The sequence below is a fragment of the Culex pipiens genome, chromosome 2 (genome assembly GCF_016801865.2).
Source record: "Culex pipiens pallens isolate TS chromosome 2, TS_CPP_V2, whole genome shotgun sequence".
Lineage (NCBI taxonomy): Eukaryota > Metazoa > Arthropoda > Insecta > Diptera > Culicidae > Culex > Culex pipiens.
Window position 1 is genome coordinate 41396573 of NC_068938.1, and position 22928 is coordinate 41419500.

General features: G+C 35.0%; 2 protein-coding genes and 1 pseudogene across 3 annotated transcripts; 1 reads left to right on the plus strand and 2 right to left on the minus strand.

Annotated features, from left to right (window-relative positions):
• Nucleotides 1–472: 472 nt before the first annotated feature.
• On the minus strand, nt 473–5032 carry LOC128092636 (uncharacterized; annotated as a pseudogene).
• Nucleotides 5033–7457: 2425 nt separating this feature from the next.
• Nucleotides 7458–8996, minus strand: LOC120419976 (zinc finger protein 771-like). Its single transcript, XM_039582855.1, has 3 exons — nt 8702–8996; nt 7807–8639; nt 7458–7741 (listed from the first exon to the last, which is right to left on the minus strand). The coding sequence occupies exons 1-3, from the start codon at nt 8852–8854 to the stop codon at nt 7591–7593; spliced, it is 1137 nt and encodes a 378-aa protein (XP_039438789.1). The 5' UTR covers nt 8855–8996; the 3' UTR covers nt 7458–7590.
• A 4449-nt stretch (nt 8997–13445) lies between these two features.
• Nucleotides 13446–21863, plus strand: LOC120419964 (cytokine-like nuclear factor N-PAC). 2 transcript variants are annotated; one of them, XM_039582847.2, is made up of 8 exons: nt 13446–13937; nt 18784–18909; nt 18972–19317; nt 19437–19937; nt 20000–20140; nt 20203–20416; nt 20475–20564; nt 20627–21863. In XM_039582847.2, exons 1-8 carry the CDS (start codon nt 13897–13899, stop codon nt 20824–20826), a joined length of 1659 nt encoding a protein of 552 aa, XP_039438781.1. In that variant the 5' UTR covers nt 13446–13896; the 3' UTR covers nt 20827–21863. The 2 variants fall into 2 exon arrangements, with proteins under 2 accessions (XP_039438781.1, XP_039438772.1); XM_039582838.2 differs by having other exon boundaries at nt 13450–13937; nt 18972–19356.
• The last annotated feature ends 1065 nt before the right edge of the window (nt 21864–22928 follow it).

The following is a 22928-nucleotide window of genomic DNA, read 5'->3' on the forward strand; positions in this document are numbered from 1 at the left end:
AAAACAAAAATCTACACGCTGATCCAAAATTGTTCATTTTTGAGTTTGCTACCAAATGGAGCATGCCATTTTGTTAAACCCTCGGTTAAACCCGAAATTTCTCATGATTTTTGCCTTCTTCACTGAGGAAGGCTATAAAATCACTCGAAAAATGAACTTTTCAATTTGACCTCCTAGATTCACCTTTATTTATACTTATCGACTCAGAATCAAATGCTGAGCAAATGTCTGTACGTATGAGGGGGTGTTGATCAAAAATATGTACTTAATTTTCTCGGCTTTGCTGAACGCATTTTGTCCGGATGCGGTCCACTCGGTTCACTTTCAGGTTCTACAACTTGGTTTTGAAATTGTTTCATTTAGTCGTTTAAAAATTATGATAAAAAACTATTTAAATAGACGACTTAAAAAAGGGTGATATTAATTTTTCTGGAGCAACATTTGAAAAGGGCGCATAGCGAGGCGCATACACACAAAGAAAAAATACTCTGAATTTAAAAAGATCGTTCGTTGGATTAAAAGTTCGCGTTGGTGAATATTCGTAGAAAGTTCAAACTTTTCAATTTAAAAGTTGGAAAGTTTTTGATACTACCATGCATTTATGGAACAAAATCGTTGTATCGGTAAAAGTGTTTTACTTTTAATTGGAAAAGAAACCTTTTATAGCAAGAATAAACAACATTTAATACTACAGTGTTAATTTCAGAAAAATGTGCTTGATTCTAGGCTTGATTTTATATTTATTTTTAAAAGTTTTAAACAGTATGATAAATAAGACATTTTGTTATTGTATTTAACGCCAAAATCCGAGTCCAAGCTGTACCGATTCTTAGGGTACGCCACCGGTCACTTCCGAAGACCCCAAGCTGGACGGTTCCAGACGGACGTTTCGACGCGCGACAGCAAAGTAGAGAACAGGATGGTCACGTTGCCGGCCTTCATCAGGACAGGTTTGGAGAAGTTGGCTGTAGATTCGGCAAGGGTGATCGACGTTTCCTGGCTGGAAAGTGAAGTGCCTGAACGGGGAGTTCCCGATTCTGGAAGCGCATCCGGAAGATTGGGTTGATGAGGCCCTCGGAATGGAATTCGATTTCGAGCACTTCATCCTCCTTCGAGAATGACACAGATTTTGACAAAGAACTTTGTCCTAAGGGCTCTATTCTGGTGAGGTGTCAATCCAGAAAAACGAAAAATGTCGCGCGTTACGAAAATGTTGCATGCTTGGTACTGCGGAAGGGGTCAGCAACGAATGAAGTGTGGCAACAATGGTGCAACATTCTCGCGTGACAGTTCCAAGAAAGCAGGAGACGAGGCAAAACTTGTACCATGTTGCCACATTTCATGCGGACTATATAAGCTAACAGATAGCCTCTGAACAGTTAGTTTTGACCGAAAATCCGTCAGAGACGGATCGACGGTGGTAATTTTATTGCTCACACACACATACACACATTGAAAGACACAGGTTGTGCACCACCTTGGGAGGAATTCTGTTCTAAAGAACATTGTTGGAACGGTCACTCGGAAACCAGAATGATTCAAGGCAATGTTGTTGGGACCAAACTGGTAGGATATTGGCCACACCCGGAGTGGCCATGGCCCTGAGGGAAGGTTCTACCGGGGGGACGTTTATCGAACCATACGACTTGGGGCAATATGGGTATCAAAATTCATGGTTTTTGATACTGGTGATGAAAATGGCCATTTTGACAGGATTGGCCACACCCGGAGTGGCCATGGCCCTGAGGGAAGGTTCTACCGGGGGTACATTTATTGAACCATACGATTTGGGGCAATATGGGTATCAAAATTCATGGTTTTTGATACTGGTGATGAAAATGGCCATTTTGAAAGGATTGGCCACACCCGGAGTGGCCATGGCCCTGAGGGAAGGTTCTACAGGGGGGACATTTGTCGAACCATACGACTTGGGGCAATATGGGTATCAAAATTCATGGTTTTTGATACTGGTGATGAAAATGGTTATTTTGACAGGATTGGCCACACCCGGAGTGGCCATGGCCCTGAGGGAAGGTTCTACCGGGGGTACATTTATCGAACCATACGACTTGGGGCAATATGGGTATCAAAATTCATGGTTTTTGATACTGGTGATGAAAATGGCCATTTTGACAGGATTGGGCACACCTGGAGTGGCCATGGCCCTGAGGGAAGGTTCTACCGGGGGTACATTTATCGAACCATACGACTTGGGGCAATATGGGTGTCAAAATTCAGGGTTTTTGATACTGGTGATGAAAATAACCATTTTGACAGGATTGGTCACACCCGGAGTAGCCATGGCCCTGAGGGAAGGTTCTACCGGGGGGACATTTATTGAACCATACGACTTGGGGCAATATGGGTATCAAAATTCATGGTTTTTGATACTGGTGATGAAAATGGCCATTTTGACAGGATTGGCCACACCCGGAGTGGCCATGGCCCTGAGGGAAGGTTCTACCGGGGGGACATTTATCGAACCATACGACTTGGGGCAATATGGGTATCAAAATTCATGGTTTTCGATACTGGTGATGAAAATGGCCATTTTGAAAGGATTGGGCACACCTGGAGTGGCCATGGCCCTGAGGGAAGGTTCTACCGGGGGTACATTTATCGAACCATACGACTTGGGGCAATATGGGTGTCAAAATTCAGGGTTTTTGATACTGGTGATGAAAATAACCATTTTGACAGGATTGGTCACACCCGGAGTAGCCATGGCCCTGAGGGAAGGTTCTACCGGGGGGACATTTATTGAACCATACGACTTGGGGCAATATGGGTATCAAAATTCATGGTTTTTGATACTGGTGATGAAAATGGCCATTTTGACAGGATTAGCCACACCCGGAGTGGCCATGGCCCTGAGGGAAGGTTCTACCGGGGGACATTTATTGAACCATACGACTTGGGGCAATATGGGTATCAAAATTCATGGTTTTTGATACTGGTGATGAAAATGGCCATTTTGACAGGATTGGCCACACCCGGAGTGGCCATGGCCCTGAGGGAAGGTTTTACCGGGGGGACATTTATCGAACCATACGAAAAAAAAAAAACGAAGTTGACTTTATAGCTGTCGGCCACCATTGCTAGTACCAACCACTAGTGTCTTCCTTTTTATCTACAAGGACTTCGCCGCCCTGGGCTCCTAAGTGTATGAAAGTATGGCACGGAGCGACGGCGCCGAATACCCATATTTACACAAAGAATTTTAGAGCGCCCGCTGCGGGATTCGAACCAGCGACCTCCGGATTGTGAGTCCAGTGCGCGGTCCGATTGATCCACACGAACCATACGACTTGGGGCAATATGGGTATCAAAATTCATGGTTTTTGATACTGCTGATTAAAATTGCCATTTTGACAGGATTGGCCACACCCGGAGTGGCCATGGCCCTGAGGGAAGGTTCTACCGGGGGTACATTTATCGAACCATACGACTTGGGGCAATATGGGTGTCAAAATTCATGGTTTTTGATACTGGTGATGAAAATGGCCATTTTGACAGGATTGGCCACACCCGGAGTGGCCATGGCCCTGAGGGAAGGTTCTACCGGGGGTACATTTATCGAACCATACGACTTGGGGCAATATGGGTGTCAAAATTCATGGTTTTTGATACTGGTGATGAAAATGGCCATTTTGACAGGATTAGCCACACCCGGAGTGGCCATCAACCGGCTCCGTGGCTTAATGGTTACGGCTTCTGTCTCCCAAGCAGAAGGTTCAGGGATCAAATCCCGGTCGGTACCTTTGAAATTTGGAATCAGGAATTTGAATATGAATAAAAACTAAAATGAATCAGGTGGGATTCGAACTCACACCTTTGGATTGGTGGTGGTCTGGGACGCTAAGCAGTCGGCCATCAGAAAGTTTACACTCTAGCAGTGAATGGATCCGTAGTGTTGAAACATGTTATCTCTTCTTCTCATATTATTAAATACGCGCTGATCCCTGATTTGCTTGAGGGGATTGGAAGTCTAAATATAGATCGAGATTCCTTCAGATGCTTGCTTCTATGTTTAGGCGGGGCCGAACAATGCCCAGCGACCTCGGAATTGGACCGCAAGGAGCTCTGTCATTCTGAAATGGGTCGTTGGAAGCAGCGCGAGGGCTGTCACCACCTAATACCCGGGACTGAGATAAGCTGTATCAGCATTCGGCATGTACACAGTCTGATACAAATTATACTTTCCCATAATTTCGCTACCGGTTAGCGGGTATTGGATTGGACCACACACACACACACACACACACATTAGCCACACCCGGAGTGGCCATGGCCCTGAGGGAAGGTTCTACCGGGGGGACATTTATCGAACCATACGACTTGGGGCAATATGGGTATCAAAATTCATGGTTTTTGATACTGGTGATGAAAATGGCCATTTTGACAGGATTGGCCACACCTGGAGTGGCTATGGCCCTGAGGGAAGGTTCTACCGGGGGACATTTATTGAACCATACGACTTGGGGCAATTCTAAGTGTAAATATAGGTATTCGGCGCCCTCTCCCCGTGCCATACCTTCACACTTGGGAGACCCGGGAGGCGGAGTCTTGTCGCAAAAAGAACGATACACGCCTGTGGATCCGTAGACGAAACTGCAAGGTTTAAGAGGGCCACATTATAAGGTGTTACGTCGATTCCGTTACTTGGGGCAATATGGGTATCAAAATTCATGATTTTTGATACTGGTGATTAAAATTGCCATTTTGACAGGATTGGCCACACCCGGAGTGGCCATGGCCCTGAGGGAAGGTTCTACAGGTGCCATTGATTGAATAAATTTAATTAGAATTAATTATTCAGGATTAAATAAATAGGCAAAGAATTAAAAAATATAAATAAAAATAGCATGATTTTTAGAGTTTTGTACAAAGTTCTTTGTCATATTGGTCATGTAGAACATAACCACCTGCACCTTTTTTTCGGCACGCTGTCCAGGGTTCGGAAGAAGATAAACCGGATGTTTATCTTCTTCAACGCAATCTCGTTGTTCATCCAACTCTTCGGCAGCGCCATCTCCTCGATGATCTCGTTACAGTCCTCGCGGGAATTGACCTTCAATCACCAATCCCGGGCCACCACCACCGAATACAACCGTTGCGAATCCACATTCCTACCTCCCATCCTAAAAATCCATCCATCCTTGCCCTGATAAAAAGTCTAACTAACAGGATATCGTTGCCAAATAAAATTACTATTACTATTACTATTAAAAAAAAAACCAACAAAATCAATCACAAGCCCCACAAAACACCCAAGCTTTCTTCTTACCCATTCCGGTCGTGGAACAGCTGCAGTTCCTGCAGGAAGCTCGCCTTGTCCTTTTTGAGCACTTCACCTCGTCCCGCACCCGCACCACCTTCCTTCGAAGGCGTTCCGCTGCTGCTGTTTGACTCACGAAGGTTTCCGCGTCCGATTCCTGGCTGCTGCCACCGTCGGCTTTGCATTGCGTCCTAGAATCACCAGCACCACCGGACCCACCAAAGTGTTTGTTTACATTTGGAACTTAGTCGTACACGGTTACACGAGAACGTCAAAATGAAAGAAATTCTACAGTAGTATTAAAAGTTAAGACTTTTAAATCAGTTAGTAAGAAGATTTTTAAAAACTTTACCAGTAAAAGTTTTCATATTTGAAACAAGAAAAAACCTTTCCCTCAAGCTAATTTTAGCAACTTTTTAAATCAAAAATAAATTACTTTTGTCATTACGGTAATATTTTTTTGTGTGTAGTCATTTTGACAGCTGCAACTATTTTGCAATTTCACACTTAAATCGGCCGCATTTGTCACGACAAATAAATTTTATGTGTTTCGCTATAGCGTTCGTTGGATTGAAAGTTCGCGTTGGTGAATATTCGTAGGAAGTTATGCATTTATGGAACAAAATAATTCGATCAACAGAAGTTTTTTACTTTTAATTATAAAAATAAAACTTTATGGCAAAAATAAACAACATTTCATACTACAGTACATTTTTACTGAGGCGTACACGGTTACACGAGAACGACGAAATGAAAGAAATTACCCAGTCGTATTAAAAGTTAAAACTTTTAAATTAGTTGGTTGTGAGATTTTCAAAAACATTACCAATGTGTAAAAGTTTCCATTTTTTAAACAAGAAAAAAACTTTTAGTGTAGCGAATTTGAACCACTTTTTCATTCAAAACTAAGTTGAGGGTATTGGATTGGACCACACATACTTTTTAATTCAATACTAAGTTACTTTTGACATTACAGTAAACATTTTTGGGTTTTATATTTAACACCCTGCTGTTATACCAATATCTACGCCTGAGAGTGTGTTAGTTCGTAACAAAATTTACACGCATACATAGGCAAATCGAGTTAGCTGTGTCCTTTGTTATATCACGAGCACGTGGTAAACAGCTGTTTTTTACAGGTGAGTTCGTCTTCTAGATTTGCCTGTGTCTGCGTAAAAATAGCGTAAACTCAGAATCATAGTGTGCGTGCCAGAAACCGTCCAATTTGGGTACTAAAGCCCTATGTCAATTTTTATGTACAACGGTAAGAAACACGATTAAAAACCATTTCTAATCACTTTTTTTTTATTTTATTGCAAAAAAAAATTGACAAGACAACATTTTTTCGATTGATAAACTATGGTCCCCTTGGAACTCATAACTCATGAATCCAACATGACAAACTCATGAATCCAACTGCTCCCTGTGGGTGTACGGTCCAATTGATGATCAGCATGTTAAAAATCTAAAAAATAAAAGTATTTTAATAATATTACAATAAATAATCACGAGAAAAAACTTACCAAAGTTCTGCATGAAAGACGCCATCTTAGCTTTTTTACATTTTTTACCCAGGTTTGAAAGGGAAGCTGAACGGAAATCTGTGTAATTTTTTACACAGATCTGTGTTATAAATCTACATAGTTTTGACAGCTAGATATGTTCAACAAACTGTGTAATTTTTTTACACAGATCTGTGTTATCGGGATTTTCGATGCAAGCTGTCAAGTAGGACCTATTCTTGAAGTTAATTTTCAAAATTCAATTAAAAATCCATTTTAAATACTTTGTGGTCGTTCAAAGAGTCATTGTACTCAGAAAAATAAGCTTTATCGTTATGAGCAATAATATCACAAATTTAAACTTCATTTTAGGACCCAATTGTCAGGTTTGAATCTGTGTTATTTCATTCAGAGTGTTGATTTTGACATTTCGTTTGGTTTGACATGCTACCTTTTCAAATGATGCCGTTGAAATGCAATCCGAGAAACTTTTTGCAAAACGGTTCTCGCTAATGTGCTATGTTCCTCGATTGCAGCGCCATCCCATTTCTCCTGGATATTCCGAGAACTTTCTTCAAATTCAAATCAGTCGTTAATTTCTTGATTGATGAGATTCAAAAGAGATTAACTTCTGTTTATCTGTGATAGGAGTTTGTTACATAAAATCAGAAAAACTAAAAAAAAACAATTATTTATTGTTTTATTTAGCCTTATCTTTAGACAAAAATGAATTCAAAATGTTGTGTTGCCAAAACATTTCATCACACTTGTGATCATTTATTTCCCGCAACTTGCCTACAATTCAACGCTTTACTCCCGCTTCATGGGATACGTCCCCTCTCGCATGTGAATCTTGTAATGCGCTGCCAGATTGTGCTTCACCGTGAAGCGCTTTCCGCACACTTCGCAAGGATATTTCGCAACTCCCGTGTGGACAGTTTCGTGTATTTTGTAGTGAGAACTAAAAGTTAATGAAAAGAAAGTTAAAAGGGAACCTTTGACCCGAAATCAAAACTGTGCTCTTACCCTCGTCGGAATTGTTTGCCGCAAATTTCGCAAGAATATTTGGGGGGCTGCGTGTGGCTGGATTTGTGCCGGAGCCAGTTGCTGTACCCTTTCAGCTTTTTTCCGCAATGGGGACAGTCGTAGTACTGGTTTACAACCTTGTGATGGTGGCGATGCATCTGAAGTGCGTACTTGGAGTAAAGCTTGCTTTCACAGCCTTCGACCTCGCAAGAGTAAGGCGCAACACCCAGATGCCTATTCATATGACCTTCCAGACCCTGCTGGGAAACCATTTCACCACACGTGGAACAAACAACTTTGCCGCTTTTGGCTTTGTGGGTCTGGCGATATCGTTCTTTTGCTTTCTGCTTTTTTACCTTACGCTCCTCGGCTTGTGGTTCCGGTTCAGATTCTGAATCGGGGCCATCCGGACGGAAATCTTCATCATCATCTTCGTTATCAAACTCAACCTCGTTTGCTTCCTCTTCAACGTACCCGTCACAATTGTCAGGATCAACTTCTACCTTCGTTATTAACGGTTCGATCTCCAGCTGCATCAAATCTATCTCTTCGTCCTCTACTTTAGACTCAACCATGCCACAATCGGCGAACATCTCCAGCTCCTCCTTCTTAACGGCTCCGATCACCGGCGAAGAACCCTGGAACTGATCCAGCAAACCACGTACCGAGTTGATCTGTTCGATGGATTCTTTCCAGCAGGTCCAGCTGACTTCGGAGCTGCCCTGGAGAAGTGTTTGCTCATTTTGTTGGCATATCCGCTGGAATGTGACTATCACGTTCACCATCTCTTTACAGTTGTTGCAGATTCTTATGGTTTGATCGCTTCTGTGGAGCTGCATCATTAATTTCAAAAAATATTTAAATTACTATCGTTTTAAATGAAACATCAAATTACCTTTAGCCCAACGGCAGCCTGGATATCCTTCTTACAGCCGGCCTCTTTTCCGAAAATTTCGTTCATCAGTTTTTTGGGATATTCCTGCAGGCACAAACGGCACAGCGGACTGCGCTTCTTGTAGACGCGTTTCGTGGATTCATCAAGCGACATTGTTTATGTGTTGAATTGATTGAACGCGCGCAATGTTGGAACTATTGCCAAATTATTGAATAAAGGGAATAATTATTATTTACGATTTTCACCAAGCGCGATCTTTTTTAAACGCGATTGTAAATTTAAACGTCTGATGGTAGAGTTTGTAAACAAAAACAGATGGGGAGCGTCTGAAAATTACGTAATTCACACGGTAAACGACCTTTACTCTTTGGAATGTTTTCAATAACACTCTTTCTTTCTTCGTATTTTGCACAGTTTGAATCAACAAAAAAAAAGATATAACTGAAGACTTGCTGGAATTTCTAAATAATAAATGAAAGAATTATAATACTATTACATAATTAAGACTATATAAATTATAAAATTATAAAATTATAAAATTATAAAATTATAAAATTATAAAATTATAAAATTATAAAATTATAAAATTCTAAAATTATAAAATTATAAAATTATAAAATTATAAAATTATAAAATTATAAAATTATAAAATTATAAAATTATAAAATTATAAAATTATGAAATTATAAAATTATAAAATTATAAAATTATAAAATTATGAAATTATAAAATTATAAAATTATAAAATTATAAAATTATAAAATTATAAAATTATAAAATTATAAAATTATAAAATTATTAAATTATAAAATTATTAAATTATAAAATTATAAAATTATAAAATTATAAAATTATAAAATTATAAAATTATAAAATTATAAAATTATAAAATTATAAAATTATAAAATTATAAAATTATAAAATTATAAAATTATAAAATTATAAAATTATAAAATTATAAAATTATAAAATTATAAAATTATAAAATTATAAAATTATAAAATTATAAAATTATAAAATTATAAAATTATAAAATTATAAAATTATAAAATTATAAAATTATAAAATTATAAAATTATAAAATTATAAAATTATAAAATTATAAAATTATAAAATTATAAAATTATAAAATTATAAAATTATAAAATTATAAAATTATAAAATTATAAAATTATAAAATTATAAAATTATAAAATTATAAAATTATAAAATTATAAAATTATAAAATTATAAAATTATAAAATTATAAAATTATAAAATTATAAAATTATAAAATTATGAAATTATAAAATTATAAAATTATAAAATTATAAAATTATAAAATTATGAAATTATAAAATTATAAAATTATAAAATTATAAAATTATGAAATTATAAAATTATAAAATAATAAAAATATTAAATTATAAAATTATAAAATTATAAAATTACATAAAATTATAATAAAATTATAAAATTATAAAATTATAAAATTATAAAATTATAAAATTATAAAATTATAAAATTATAAAATTATAAAATTATAAAATTATAAAATTATAAAATTATAAAATTATAAAATTATAAAATTATAAAATTATAAAATTATAAAATTATAAAATTATAAAATTATAAAATTATAAAATTATAAAATTATAAAATTATAAAATTATAAAATTATAAAATTATAAAATTATAAAATTATAAAATTATAAAATTATAAAATTATAAAATTATAAAATTATAAAATTATAAAATTATAAAATTATAAAATTATAAAATTATAAAATTATAAAATTATAAAATTATAAAATTATAAAATTATAAAATTATAAAATTATAAAATTATAAAATTATAAAATTATAAAATTATAAAATTATAAAATTATAAAATTATAAAATTATAAAATTATAAAATTATAAAATTATAAAATTATAAAATTATAAAATTATAAAATTATAAAATTATAAAATTATAAAATTATAAAATTATAAAATTATAAAATTATAAAATTATAAAATTATAAAATTATAAAATTATAAAATTATAAAATTATAAAATTATAAAATTATAAAATTATAAAATTATAAAATTATAAAATTATAAAATTATAAAATTATAAAATTATAAAATTATAAAATTATAAAATTATAAAATTATAAAATTATAAAATTATAAAATTATAAAATTATAAAATTATAAAATTATAAAATTATAAAATTATAAAATTATAAAATTATAAAATTATAAAATTATAAAATTATAAAATTATAAAATTATAAAATTATAAAATTATAAAATTATAAAATTATAAAATTATAAAATTATAAAATTATAAAATTATAAAATTATAAAATTATAAAATTATAAAATTATAAAATTATAAAATTATAAAATTATAAAATTATAAAATTATAAAATTATAAAATTATAAAATTATAAAATTATAAAATTATAAAATTATAAAATTATAAAATTATAAAATTATAAAATTATAAAATTATAAAATTATAAAATTATAAAATTATAAAATTATAAAATTATAAAATTATAAAATTATAAAATTATAAAATTATAAAATTATAAAATTATAAAATTATAAAATTATAAAATTATAAAATTATAAAATTATAAAATTATAAAATTATAAAATTATAAAATTATAAAATTATAAAATTATAAAATTATAAAATTATAAAATTATAAAATTATAAAATTATAAAATTATAAAATTATAAAATTATAAAATTATAAAATTATAAAATTATAAAATTATAAAATTATAAAATTATAAAATTATAAAATTATAAAATTATAAAATTATAAAATTATAAAATTATAAAATTATAAAATTATAAAATTATAAAATTATAAAATTATAAAATTATAAAATTATAAAATTATAAAATTATAAAATTATAAAATTATAAAATTATAAAATTATAAAATTATAAAATTATAAAATTATAAAATTATAAAATTATAAAATTATAAAATTATAAAATTATAAAATTATAAAATTATAAAATTATAAAATTATAAAATTATAAAATTATAAAATTATAAAATTATAAAATTATAAAATTATAAAATTATAAAATTATAAAATTATAAAATTATAAAATTATAAAATTATAAAATTATAAAATTATAAAATTATAAAATTATAAAATTATAAAATTATAAAATTATAAAATTATAAAATTATAAAATTATAAAATTATAAAATTATAAAATTATAAAATTATAAAATTATAAAATTATAAAATTATAAAATTATAAAATTATAAAATTATAAAATTATAAAATTATAAAATTATAAAATTATAAAATTATAAAATTATAAAATTATAAAATTATAAAATTATAAAATTATAAAATTATAAAATTATAAAATTATAAAATTATAAAATTATAAAATTATAAAATTATAAAATAATAAAATTATAAAATTATAAAATTATAAAATTATAAAATTATAAAATTATAAAATTATAAAATTATAAAATTATAAAATTATAAAATTATAAAATTATAAAATTATAAAATTATAAAATTATAAAATTATAAAATTATAAAATTATAAAATTATAAAATTATAAAATTATTAAATTATAAAATTATTAAATTATAAAATTATAAAATTATAAAATTATAAAATTATAAAATTATAAAATTATAAAATTATAAAATTATAAAATTATAAAATTATAAAATTATAAAATTATAAAATTATAAAATTATAAAATTATAAAATTATAAAATTATAAAATTATAAAATTATAAAATTATAAAATTATAAAATTATAAAATTATAAAATTATAAAATTATAAAATTATAAAATTATAAAATTATACAATTATAAAATTATAAAATTATAAAATTATAAAGTTCTAAAGATATAAAGTTATAAATTTGTACAATTGGGTACTAAAGCCCTATGTAAATTTTCATGTACAACGGTAAAAAACACGATCAAAAACCATTTCTGATTTTTTTTTATTTTAATGCAAAAAAAAAATTGACAAGACAACATTTTTTCGATGGATTAACTATGGTCCCCGTGGAACGAGCTGTCAAGTAGGAACTTTTCTGTCAAGAAGGACCGCTGGGTTAATTTTTCAAAATTGAATTAAAAATCAATTTTAAACTCCTTGTGGTCGTACAAAGGGTCATTGTAGCTTCATTTTAGGACCCAATTTTAAAGTTTTAAGGTTTTAAAGTTTTAAAGTTTTAATGTTTTAATGTTTCAAAGTTTTAAAGTCATAAAGTTTTATTGTTATAAAGTTATACATTTTTAAAATTTCGCTTACTTTTCCAAGAGGTCCTATGTACATATCAAACCAATGTTGTTTTGAAAAAGAAATCTTGAAAATTATTGTGCTATCAAATTATAAAATAATCATAAAATTATTATTAATTTGTTTTTAACTGTGCCACGCGCAGTGTGCGTGCAAGTTGTACCCACCAGACGTTTCAACTGTCAATTTGACAAATGGCCCAGCGGGAACGTTGCACCCACCCAAAGTTTTTGGATTTTCCAAGGTAGGCAGGTTTTTCTGCTGCCAAAGAAAATAAAAACGGATTTTGTATAGAATTTTCAGAAATTTTTATTAGATTTTAAGCCAAGAAAAAATCCTAAAAAAACAGTGCAATTTTTCAGCAAAATGGTCAGATTTTCAGTTTTCTTGGTTTCCTTAAAATTAGCACTTTGTACCATTTTTTGACAGCGGTAAATCCGCTTTACCTTTTATAATCCATCGGTTTTGGCACCCACCAAACACACGCCACAGCCGCGACCGAAAATCATAACAACCAACAGTCCGCCATTTTTCATTATCGCAGCGAGCAGCAGCAACCTCTCCGCACGGCAGCCGCGGAGACTCGGCAGTTTCAGCTTTTAGAGCGCGTCGGTTTTGCCGTTCTGCGGGGCTTCCTTCTCAAATTTCTCCTGGACAGGAACCTGGCGGCAGTTTGTGCGTGCGATTTACCGTTTGCGGGCGGATCAAAGGAAGCTGTGAAATATTTTGGCTTGTGTGTGAGGAAGCAGAGCCGCAGCCGGGAGTTGGCGGAACAGAATTCGACGGAGTCGCCGAAAGAAGAAGAGGGCCGACTACGACGAAGAAGTCGTACGGTGATAACGCAACGCTAGTGGCACACAAGTTTTGGCGTTTTTTTGCCCCTCGGGAAGGTTGAGTTTGGAAGCTTGTCGGAATGACGGACAGCAAAGGATACGCGATCAATGATCTGGTTTGGTAAGTGTCCCCGCCCCCCGGGTTGTAATTTGATGGTTCGTTCCCGTTCTAGGTGGGGGCCTTTCGCAGCGGGACGACGGTGATTCCGTCAAGTTTTGTAGCTTGAAAAAAAAAAACAGCTTCGAAAGAAGCGGGAGATGTCAGTGGCAAGCGAAACCTAACCTCACTTTTGCGTCGCTGGTGGGGGGAAGGAAAAACTGAAAATTTGTTGATATTTCCACTAGGAATCTGGATTAACTTTTAAGATCCTATATCTTAATCTAGAGAAGCAACTTTTCCACCTAGTTGTATTCGAATTAGACATCCGGATTAGGCCGAAATCGTACCTGCTTTCCGTCACCTCCTCCAGAAGGAGGAGAAGGAAGGCGCCAGGGGTGGAGTCAGGCAGGACTGAAACTTTGATGACGTCACGAAAAGTGCACTCAGCAGCGCATCAGTCGCCGGCTTGCTGTGATGGTTACTGCAGCAGCGATTGGGCGCCAAACTTGTTTACTTTTGCAAACATGGCATAATTTTTTACGGAGCGTTACATCAAGGTTGATACGCAGATCGGAAGGAACGCAAAACTCCATATAAAAAAACGCCCAAGAAACGGTCAAGGAAAGGGTCACGAAAAGATTTTTCTTAAGCGGTACTTCTTAAGCGGAATTTATAAATTCAATAGCTCAAAAAATCAATGTAACAGAAACGGAAAGTGGCGTTTGACGTTTCTTCGCGCGGTGCTTGTTTGCAATATGTTTTGATGAAAAATTGTAATTTTACTTTTTGAATGCGACTGAAAGTTACAAACGTTTTAATAATTTTGTATTCGAAATAATAATATTGAAAATCCCGGCGAAGCTCAAAATGCTGACTCTTGAAATTAGTTTTTTGGTCCAAAGGAAGTAAAAAAAGTGTTGTCTTTATTGCTGTCGGCCCACGTGTCGCAAAATATTGCTAGAACCTACCAGCAACCTTTGGATTGTGAGGCCACTGCACTGTTGGATTAATCCACCCTGGCGGGACCGAAATAAACTAAACCGGAGTGAAAATCTAGACTTTTTTTGATTAGGTCCTATAAACAAATCTAGAGTTTTTTTTTGAATAGGTCCTATAAACATATGAAAAACAATAGCTTATAGGACCTTTTCAAAAAAAACTCTAGAAATGTAAACATTGAGTAACATCGGAGTAAGCGGGATACACTGAATGTTTACATTTCCAGAGTTTTTTTGAAAAGGTCCTATAACCTATTGTCTTTCATATGTTTATAGGACCTAATCAGTCGGGATTTGTTTATAGGACCTTATCAAAAAAAAGTCAAGAAATAAACTTGACAATAATCTTACAAATATCTATATTCTTACTGAAAAAAATCAATAATAATCTAATATTCAACAATACAAATGATTCAAAAATAAAAATTCGAAAAAACAACAAAAAAAATGAAGGAAATTCCAATAATTTTTAATATTTGTATTTTGGAAATTCGAAACAAAAATTATGCCGAATTGAATAATAATTTTAATATTACAGTTGGAATTAACGTGAAGACTTCCATCATTGTCATGATTTTTCGTTCAAAGATATAAATTATGCGTCGCTTACAATATTTTGACAAAATTCCTTCAACAAGTTGTTTAGAATAGTGCCCTACACATGCTGATTCCTTTTGGTTACGATTATCCCATTCCTTGTAAAGTTATGGAAATCGTCATTAATCAATGATTGCCAACTAGGACGTCAATGATTGTACCACAAAATTATATAAATTCTTAAACGCATTTGATTTAGATCAAAAAATTCTTTAAGTGACTTGAAGAACACAACACCCGGCATACGCTGATTCCTTTTGGTGCTGAAATTCGTTAAAATGAATTTAATACAGAAAATTTTATAGTGATGATGAATTTTCTTCGAAAATGATCAACGGCTTCACCTTAAAGAATTTATAAATTCAATAGCTCAACAAATCAAAAAATTTGAAACCTGAAAAATTTCAGTAATTACAAGTCAAAATTTCAAAAGTTCTAAAAATCTGAAATATAGAAATTCGAAAATACATATTTACGAAAAGCCGAAATTCTAACTTCAAGAAGTCTAATTTTTCTAACTCAAAATTCCAGATTAAAATTTAAGAATTAAAAAATAACAAAAAACAATAAATTTTTAAAAATAGAAAATATAAAAATTAAAAATTTAGGAATTTAAGAAATTAGGAAAATCTTTTAAACATTTGTACCAGCCTTATAATATAATTTCCAAATTTCCTAACTTCCTAATATCCTAATTTTCTAATATGCCAACTTCCTAATTTCCTAATATCCTGATATCCTAATATTCTATTATCTTCATTTCCTAACTCTCTAATTTCCTTATTTTCTAATTAACTTATTTCCAAATATCATATTGCCAAATTTCCTAACTTACTAATTTCCTAATATCCTAATATTTTAATATCCTGATTTCCTAATTTCGTAATTTCCTAACTTTCTAATTTTCTAATTTCCTTATTTCCAAATTTCAAATTGCCAAAATTCCTAACTTCCTAATTTCCTAATATCTTAATTTCCTTATTTCCTAATTTTTTAATTTCTTAATTTCCAAATTTGCTAACTTCCTAATTTCCTAATATTCTAATAACCTGATTTCCTAATTTCTTAATTTCCTAACTTTCTATTTTTCTAATTTCCTTATTTCCAAATTTCAAATCGCCAAATTTCCTAATTTCCTGATTGCCTAATTTTCTAATTTCCTGATTTCCTAATTTCCAAGCTTCCTAATTTCTTAATTTCCTAACTTCCAAATTTCCTAATATCATAATTTCCTTATTTCCTAATTTTTTAATTTCTTAATTTCCAAATTTGCTAACTTCCTAATTTCTTAATATCCTGATTTCCTGATTTCTTAATTTCCTAACTTTCTATTTTTCTAATTTCCTTATTTCCAAATTTCAAATTGCCAAATTTCCTAACTTCCTAATTTCCTCATATCCTAATTTTCTAATATCCTTATTTCCTAATTTCCTTATTTACTTATTTCAAATTTCCTAATTTCCTGATTGCCTAATTTTCTAATTTCCTGATTTCCTAATTTCCAAGCTTCCAAATTTCCTAATATCATAATTTCCTTATTTCCTATTTTTTTAATTTCTTAATTTCCAAATTTGCTAACTTCCTAATTTCCTAATATCCTGATTTCCTGATTTCATCATTTCCTAACTTTCTATTTTTCTAATTTCCTTATTTCCAAATTTCAAATTGCCAAATTTCCTAACTTCCTAATATCCTGATTTTCTAATATCCTTATTTCCTAATTTCCATATTTCTAAATTTCAAATTGCCAAATTTTCTTATTTCCACATTTCCTGATTGCCTAATTTTCTAATTAGCTGCTTCGAGAATTCCAACGCGAAGAATCATCATCAAGATTTTCCAGCAGCAGCAAATTCATCCGGTACACTTCCATGGACAACGGAGGAGTCCGTCGGCAACGTCACCAATCGCAGCTGAAAGTTGTGGTTGGTTGTTTTAAGTTCGCGAAGGGAGTTCATCCGGTCGCAAGTTTATCAAATCGGACAACTCCCGGAACTCAAATGAAGCTGGTCTTGAAGATTACATTATTTGGTGAGCCCGTTCTTTTTATAAAACAGAAAACTCTCTCACTAATATTCTAACATTCGCTCAAACCACTCAAGACAACCACGCCAAATTACCATTAAATACGCGGTAGGGTGTTCCCTTGGTCGTTCGCTGTGAGTTGTGGATTGCCTGCTTCTCTAATGAAGGTTCGACTAGGGGGGCATGCTTATTAATTTCTCGTCGCTCCATACCCTCAGTGACGTGATGGGAGCAAGGGCGTCTATGCGAAGTGTCCCTACACCCGCTACAAATTTCCGGCGCTTGGAGTGGGAAGAGGGAAACCATTTTGTTCTATGCGCCGGTATTTGTAGCATTAAAATTCGTGCAAAAAAACTTATGCACGTGGGTGTACAGATTACGGAGTAAAAGATGATCGAATTGTTCACCTAGCGCTCACATGTGTTTCGGGACCAAGTTGCCTGCGGGTATGGGGATCATACATACATACATACATACATATTTCCTGATTGCCTAATTTTCTAATTTCCTGATTTCCTAATTTCCAAACTTCTAAATTTCCTATTTTCCTAACTTTCAAATTTCCTAATATCTTAATTTCAAATTGACAAATTTCCTATCTTCCTAATTTCCTAATATCCCAATATCCTAATATTCTAATATCCTAATTTCCTAACATTCTAATTTCCTTATCTCCAAATTGCCTAATTTCCAAATTTCCTGATTGTCTAGTTTTCTAATTTCCTGATTTCCTAATTTCATAATTTCCAAACTTCCTAATTTTTTAATTTCATAACTTCAAAATTTCCTTTTTTTTTTTGAAGTGTACTAATTCATTGGCAGATCTGATTCTAGTTGTAATGTACGACAAGACTACTGACGGACGTGACAGGACGAGGGCCCAGTTTAGAGGTTTCGACATCAACGATGTGCGGCTGGATCAACCTCCCAAAAAAAAAAAAAAAATAAATAAAAAAAAACTTCAAAATTTCCTGCCGATCTGCATACTTAGCTTTAATCTGAAAAGCGATTAATAAATAAAATATTTATCAAGCTCAAAAAGATGAGCATCTTGGACTATCCAATAATTCCATATCTATTTTCATGAATTATTTTTTGAATCATTTTCATATTTGTCAAGAAATGAATAATATTTCTTTACTTTTAATTATCATGATATTTTAACGTAGTTTTTTAAAACTTTAACAGAGTTGAAAAGAGTTAGGTTTCAGTGTGAACATTGATGAACATTTTTGTTTTCTCCCCAGGGCCAAGATGAAGGGCTTCTCGCCCTGGCCGGGCCGTATTTCGCAGCCCCCACCCGAGTTGCGCCGCATCGCCGTCAAGAAGAACATCCCGGTGCGGTGTATCTTCTTCTTTGGCTCCAACAACTAGTAAGTACCACCGCTTCGCTCTTCCCCCCGAGTCGTGACTTACAACTTTGTTCTGCTCGCAGCGCCTGGATCGAGGAAACCCAGATCAAACCGTACCACGAGTTCAAGGAGAAGCTGCTGTCGTCGTGCAAGTCGGCCGGCTTCAAGGAAGCGGTCCAGCAGATCGAGGACTTTATCGCGAACCCGGAGAACTTTGGCCATCTGTTCACGGGCGAGGTGGACAACCGTCCCGATCCGGACGTGGAGTTCAACAAGCTGCGCGAGGCGGAGAACGACAAGAGCGAGGACGGCAAGGAGGAGCCGGAGAGCGTGAACAACACGACGACGCCGGGAGCGCTGGAAACGGCCGAGACGACCACGACGACGACGCCCAGCACGGCCACGAAAAAGTCCGCCGCCAAGAAGAAAGTACGTGCCTCACTGCCCATCAAGTTGAACCCGGATAAGGTGCTTTGTTTTGTTGCGTTTTTTTTTTATGTTGAAATTTTGTTTGGAGGGAAATTTGCTAAAACCGTACGTTCTTCCAGGTCGCTTCAACGCCCAAGGCCCGCGCCATCGGCAACAAGGCCAAGGCCGCGATAGCCGCCATCGAGGACATTGCGAGCACGCCATCGCCGAAGCGCAAGCGAAAACTGAACGATTCCGGGGACGTGTCGACGCTGGATCTGGACACCTACTCGCCGGTGCGTCGCAACGTGCCCGTGTCACACCTGCTGAACCGCCCCGTTACGGTGGCGCGTCCGGCCACGCCCGAAATCGACATGTCGAGCGTGTCGAACGCGCTGCAGTCGCGCAACATCCAGGCCTCGAATCTGAAGTTTGGCTTCCTCGGGCTCGGCATCATGGGCTGCGGCATCGTCAAGAACCTGCTCAACTCGGGCCACTCGGTTGTGGTGTGGAACCGCACCGCCACCAAGTGCCGCAAGTTCCAGGAGGCGGGCGCCGAGGTCGCCGACACGCCGTCCGACGTGATCGAGATGACGGACGTGACGTTCTCGTGCGTGTCGGACCCGCAGGTCGCGAAGGATGTAAGGCGCTTCTTTGGGCGATTCCTCGAACAAGATCTAATTTAGCTTCTCACTCATTACAGCTGGTGTTCGGCAACTGTGGCGTCATGTCGGCCAACCTGGTCGGCAAGGGCTACGTCGAGATGACCGGCGTCGACCCGGAAACGTCGCAGGACATCGCCGAGCAGATCATCTCCAAAGGTGGCCGGTACCTGGAAGCACAAGTAAGCGTGAAACGCGAAGCTCGCGTCAACCCAGCTCCTAACACTAGCTTCTTTTTGTTCAGATCCAAGGCTCGAAGAACCAGGCCGAAGAGGGCACGCTGATCATCCTGGCCGCCGGCGAGCGGTTGCTGTTCGAGGAGTGCCAGACCTGCTTCGAAGCCATCTCGCGCAACTCGTTCTACCTCGGCGACGTGGGCAACGCGACCAAGATGAACCTGGTGCTGCAGATGATCCACGGCGTGACGCTGGCCGGCATCGCGGAGGGACTGGCGTTGGGTAGGATTCTTCGTGATTGAATTTGCGGACGCATTTGTAACTTGTCTTTTTTCTACAGCTGACCGGGCAGGACTCCAGCAAAAGGACGTACTAGAAGTGCTCGAGCTGACCAACATGTCCTCGGAGATGCTGCTGCAGAAGGGAAATGGTAAGCTTTCGGCATGCTTTCTTCAAAGGTCGTCAAGTCTAACCAATCAATTCTTCCCCCAGCAATCATCAAGGGCGAGTTCCCCACCCACCAGCCGCTGAAGCACATGCAAAAGGACCTCAAGCTAGCGCTCGGAATGGCCGACGGGCTCGAACAGTCCCTGCCCATCACGGCCGCCTCCAACGAGGTGTACAAGCACGCGAAACGTCTCGGGTACGGGTCGCACGACGCGAGTGCGGTGTACGTGCGGGCAAGGTTTTAACGGCGCGCCGTTCCGGACGACGACGGAGTATTGGGCGAGACGCCGGCGAGGTGGTGTTGAGGGCGGTGTGGAGAAGGATTTACTTTTAGTAGCTATATTTTTTTTTTATTGTTTATCCCCGAGTAGTAGCGAATGCGCGCGAGAGAGAAAACCGTGTGTGAGAGAGAGAGAGAGCGCGAGATAGAGGACAGGTATTTTACCGATTTGACACACACCAAAACACACAGGAATCGACGACCGGAACCGGAATCCCGCACACACATCTCACTTTACACTTAGGTATTTTCCCACCTCCATCCCCGAAAAAAAAGTAAGCCCACATTTCGCGCGCTAAAATTTACAAAACCCCCCTTCTTTTCAACACACATGAAGAAAAAAAACACATTTCAAACGCTAGGAATGCACAGAGTCTAGTTTTAGTAGTTCTTTGAGCGACCCCGCTTACGTTCAGGCATGAGAGAGAGCGAATAAGGAAAAGGAAGCTAAATTGCCTGTTGTTCAGCAAGAAGAAGAATACAAACGCAAGCAATCGCGTTGCCTATATTATATTTTTACTTGATATAAGTTTTATTAAATGGAAAAAACTCACACTGAAAAACAAAACTGCAGTAGAAACATTTGCTCTTGTGCTCCCCCCGTCGTTGAGTTTCGAGACTTTCCCCGATGGTTCTGAAAGACCAATGTTAATTGCACATTTGCGGCTAGTTTTAGTGATTAAAGTTTAAAGATTAGGTGAAGAAGAAAACAAAAACCCATTCAAACGTTCTGCACTGGACCAAATCAAAGCAAAATCCCAGCAAAAAAAAAGCACACACACCGGAGGAGCATGTCGAAACAGAGTGAGTTAGAGAGTGGGGAAGGAAACAGGAGCACGCTCTGTGTATAATAAAAACGTATATTTTTTTCTCTCCTTTAGTTTACTATTATCGAAAACAAAGCAAAACACAAAAAATCTACAACAAACATTGTACTGCATAATGGATTTCTATTTTTCGTGAAAACAGTGACCGTAATAAAGAAAAACGTGTTTAAAGTAAGTTCAAAACATTTGCCTTTTATTGACTCATGAAAGGAAGCAAGCGAGCGCCAAGATGACGAGGGTGCTCTACCCGTTGATGAGCCGCCTGAAACAGCTGTGCCTCAACTCCGCAAAAAGCTGCGTCAAAACAAGATCCTGAAAATTTTAATGATGCTGGACTAGCCGTTACAGCGTTGAGATTACCGCAGAGAAAATTCTGTGAAAGGATCACATTTCTCAGAATCAACAGGGGATGAAGGACGCGTGGACATACCGTACCAAACACTCCGATTTGTAGTTACAGATATACCTCTTTTTACGCGAGGCGAAATTTGTACGTTTTGTGCAAATCTACAAATCGCTTTTTGAGATAATAAAAAGCATAACGCCTCCGCGTGAAAAGTGGTTTCTCTGTACATGTATGTTATATTTATTATTTAAGGTAACTTTACAATGAGACGTAAACTTGCGTTTTCAAACAAGGTCACGTCTTTTTGAGTAAAAATAACTCAGATAAAATGGTTAATTTTACTGAAAGAGAACATTGAGTGAAAATTCACGTGGTGATTATTGCATTCGATCGTAATATATCGATCGTAATTTCCTAACTCACGATCGAGAACTCTAGATAGTAAGATTACGACTTACCATCGACCAATCTCGATCTACCATCGAAAAATTACGACTTATCATTGAGAAATTACGATCGAAATTTTACTACATATTTAGAAATCTCGATCGTGGATCGAGAAATTACGATCGAAATTTGTAATAGCATTTTTTTGAATATTTTTTATTTAATCGAAATATTCAATTCTGTGGTGCTGACCTTTAGTTATGCACACCTTGTTATGCCAACCTTGGATAGATGGTTCCTGACACATGAAGATCTGTCGGTTGACTGATAGATGTCAGAGTGGGAAGTTGTGTGTCAGGGAGTGTGAGTGTGTGAACCGAGAGCGGATGTTCCCTGCAGGCCGGTGTGGCCATGATAATCTGTTCCGTGATAATACGGTACCACAAATGGCGACGAGGATTGGCGAAAGATTGGTAAGAATGTTTCAATTAGTTCGCCAGCTGAACT

Coding starts and splice junctions, on each gene's coding strand:
- LOC120419976 (XM_039582855.1), bottom strand. CDS start 8,854: ATGTCGCTTGATGAATCCACGAAACGCGTCTACAAGAAGCGCAGTCCG. Junction 8,640..8,701: donor AGGCTGCCGTTGGGCTAAAG/GTAATTTGATGT, acceptor TTAATGATGCAG/CTCCACAGAAGCGATCAAAC. Junction 7,742..7,806: donor GGCAAACAATTCCGACGAGG/GTAAGAGCACAG, acceptor ATTAACTTTTAG/TTCTCACTACAAAATACACG.
- LOC120419964 (XM_039582838.2), top strand. CDS start 13,897: ATGACGGACAGCAAAGGATACGCGATCAATGATCTGGTTTG. Junction 19,938..19,999: donor ACCCGCAGGTCGCGAAGGAT/GTAAGGCGCTTC, acceptor CACTCATTACAG/CTGGTGTTCGGCAACTGTGG. Junction 20,141..20,202: donor GCCGGTACCTGGAAGCACAA/GTAAGCGTGAAA, acceptor CTTTTTGTTCAG/ATCCAAGGCTCGAAGAACCA.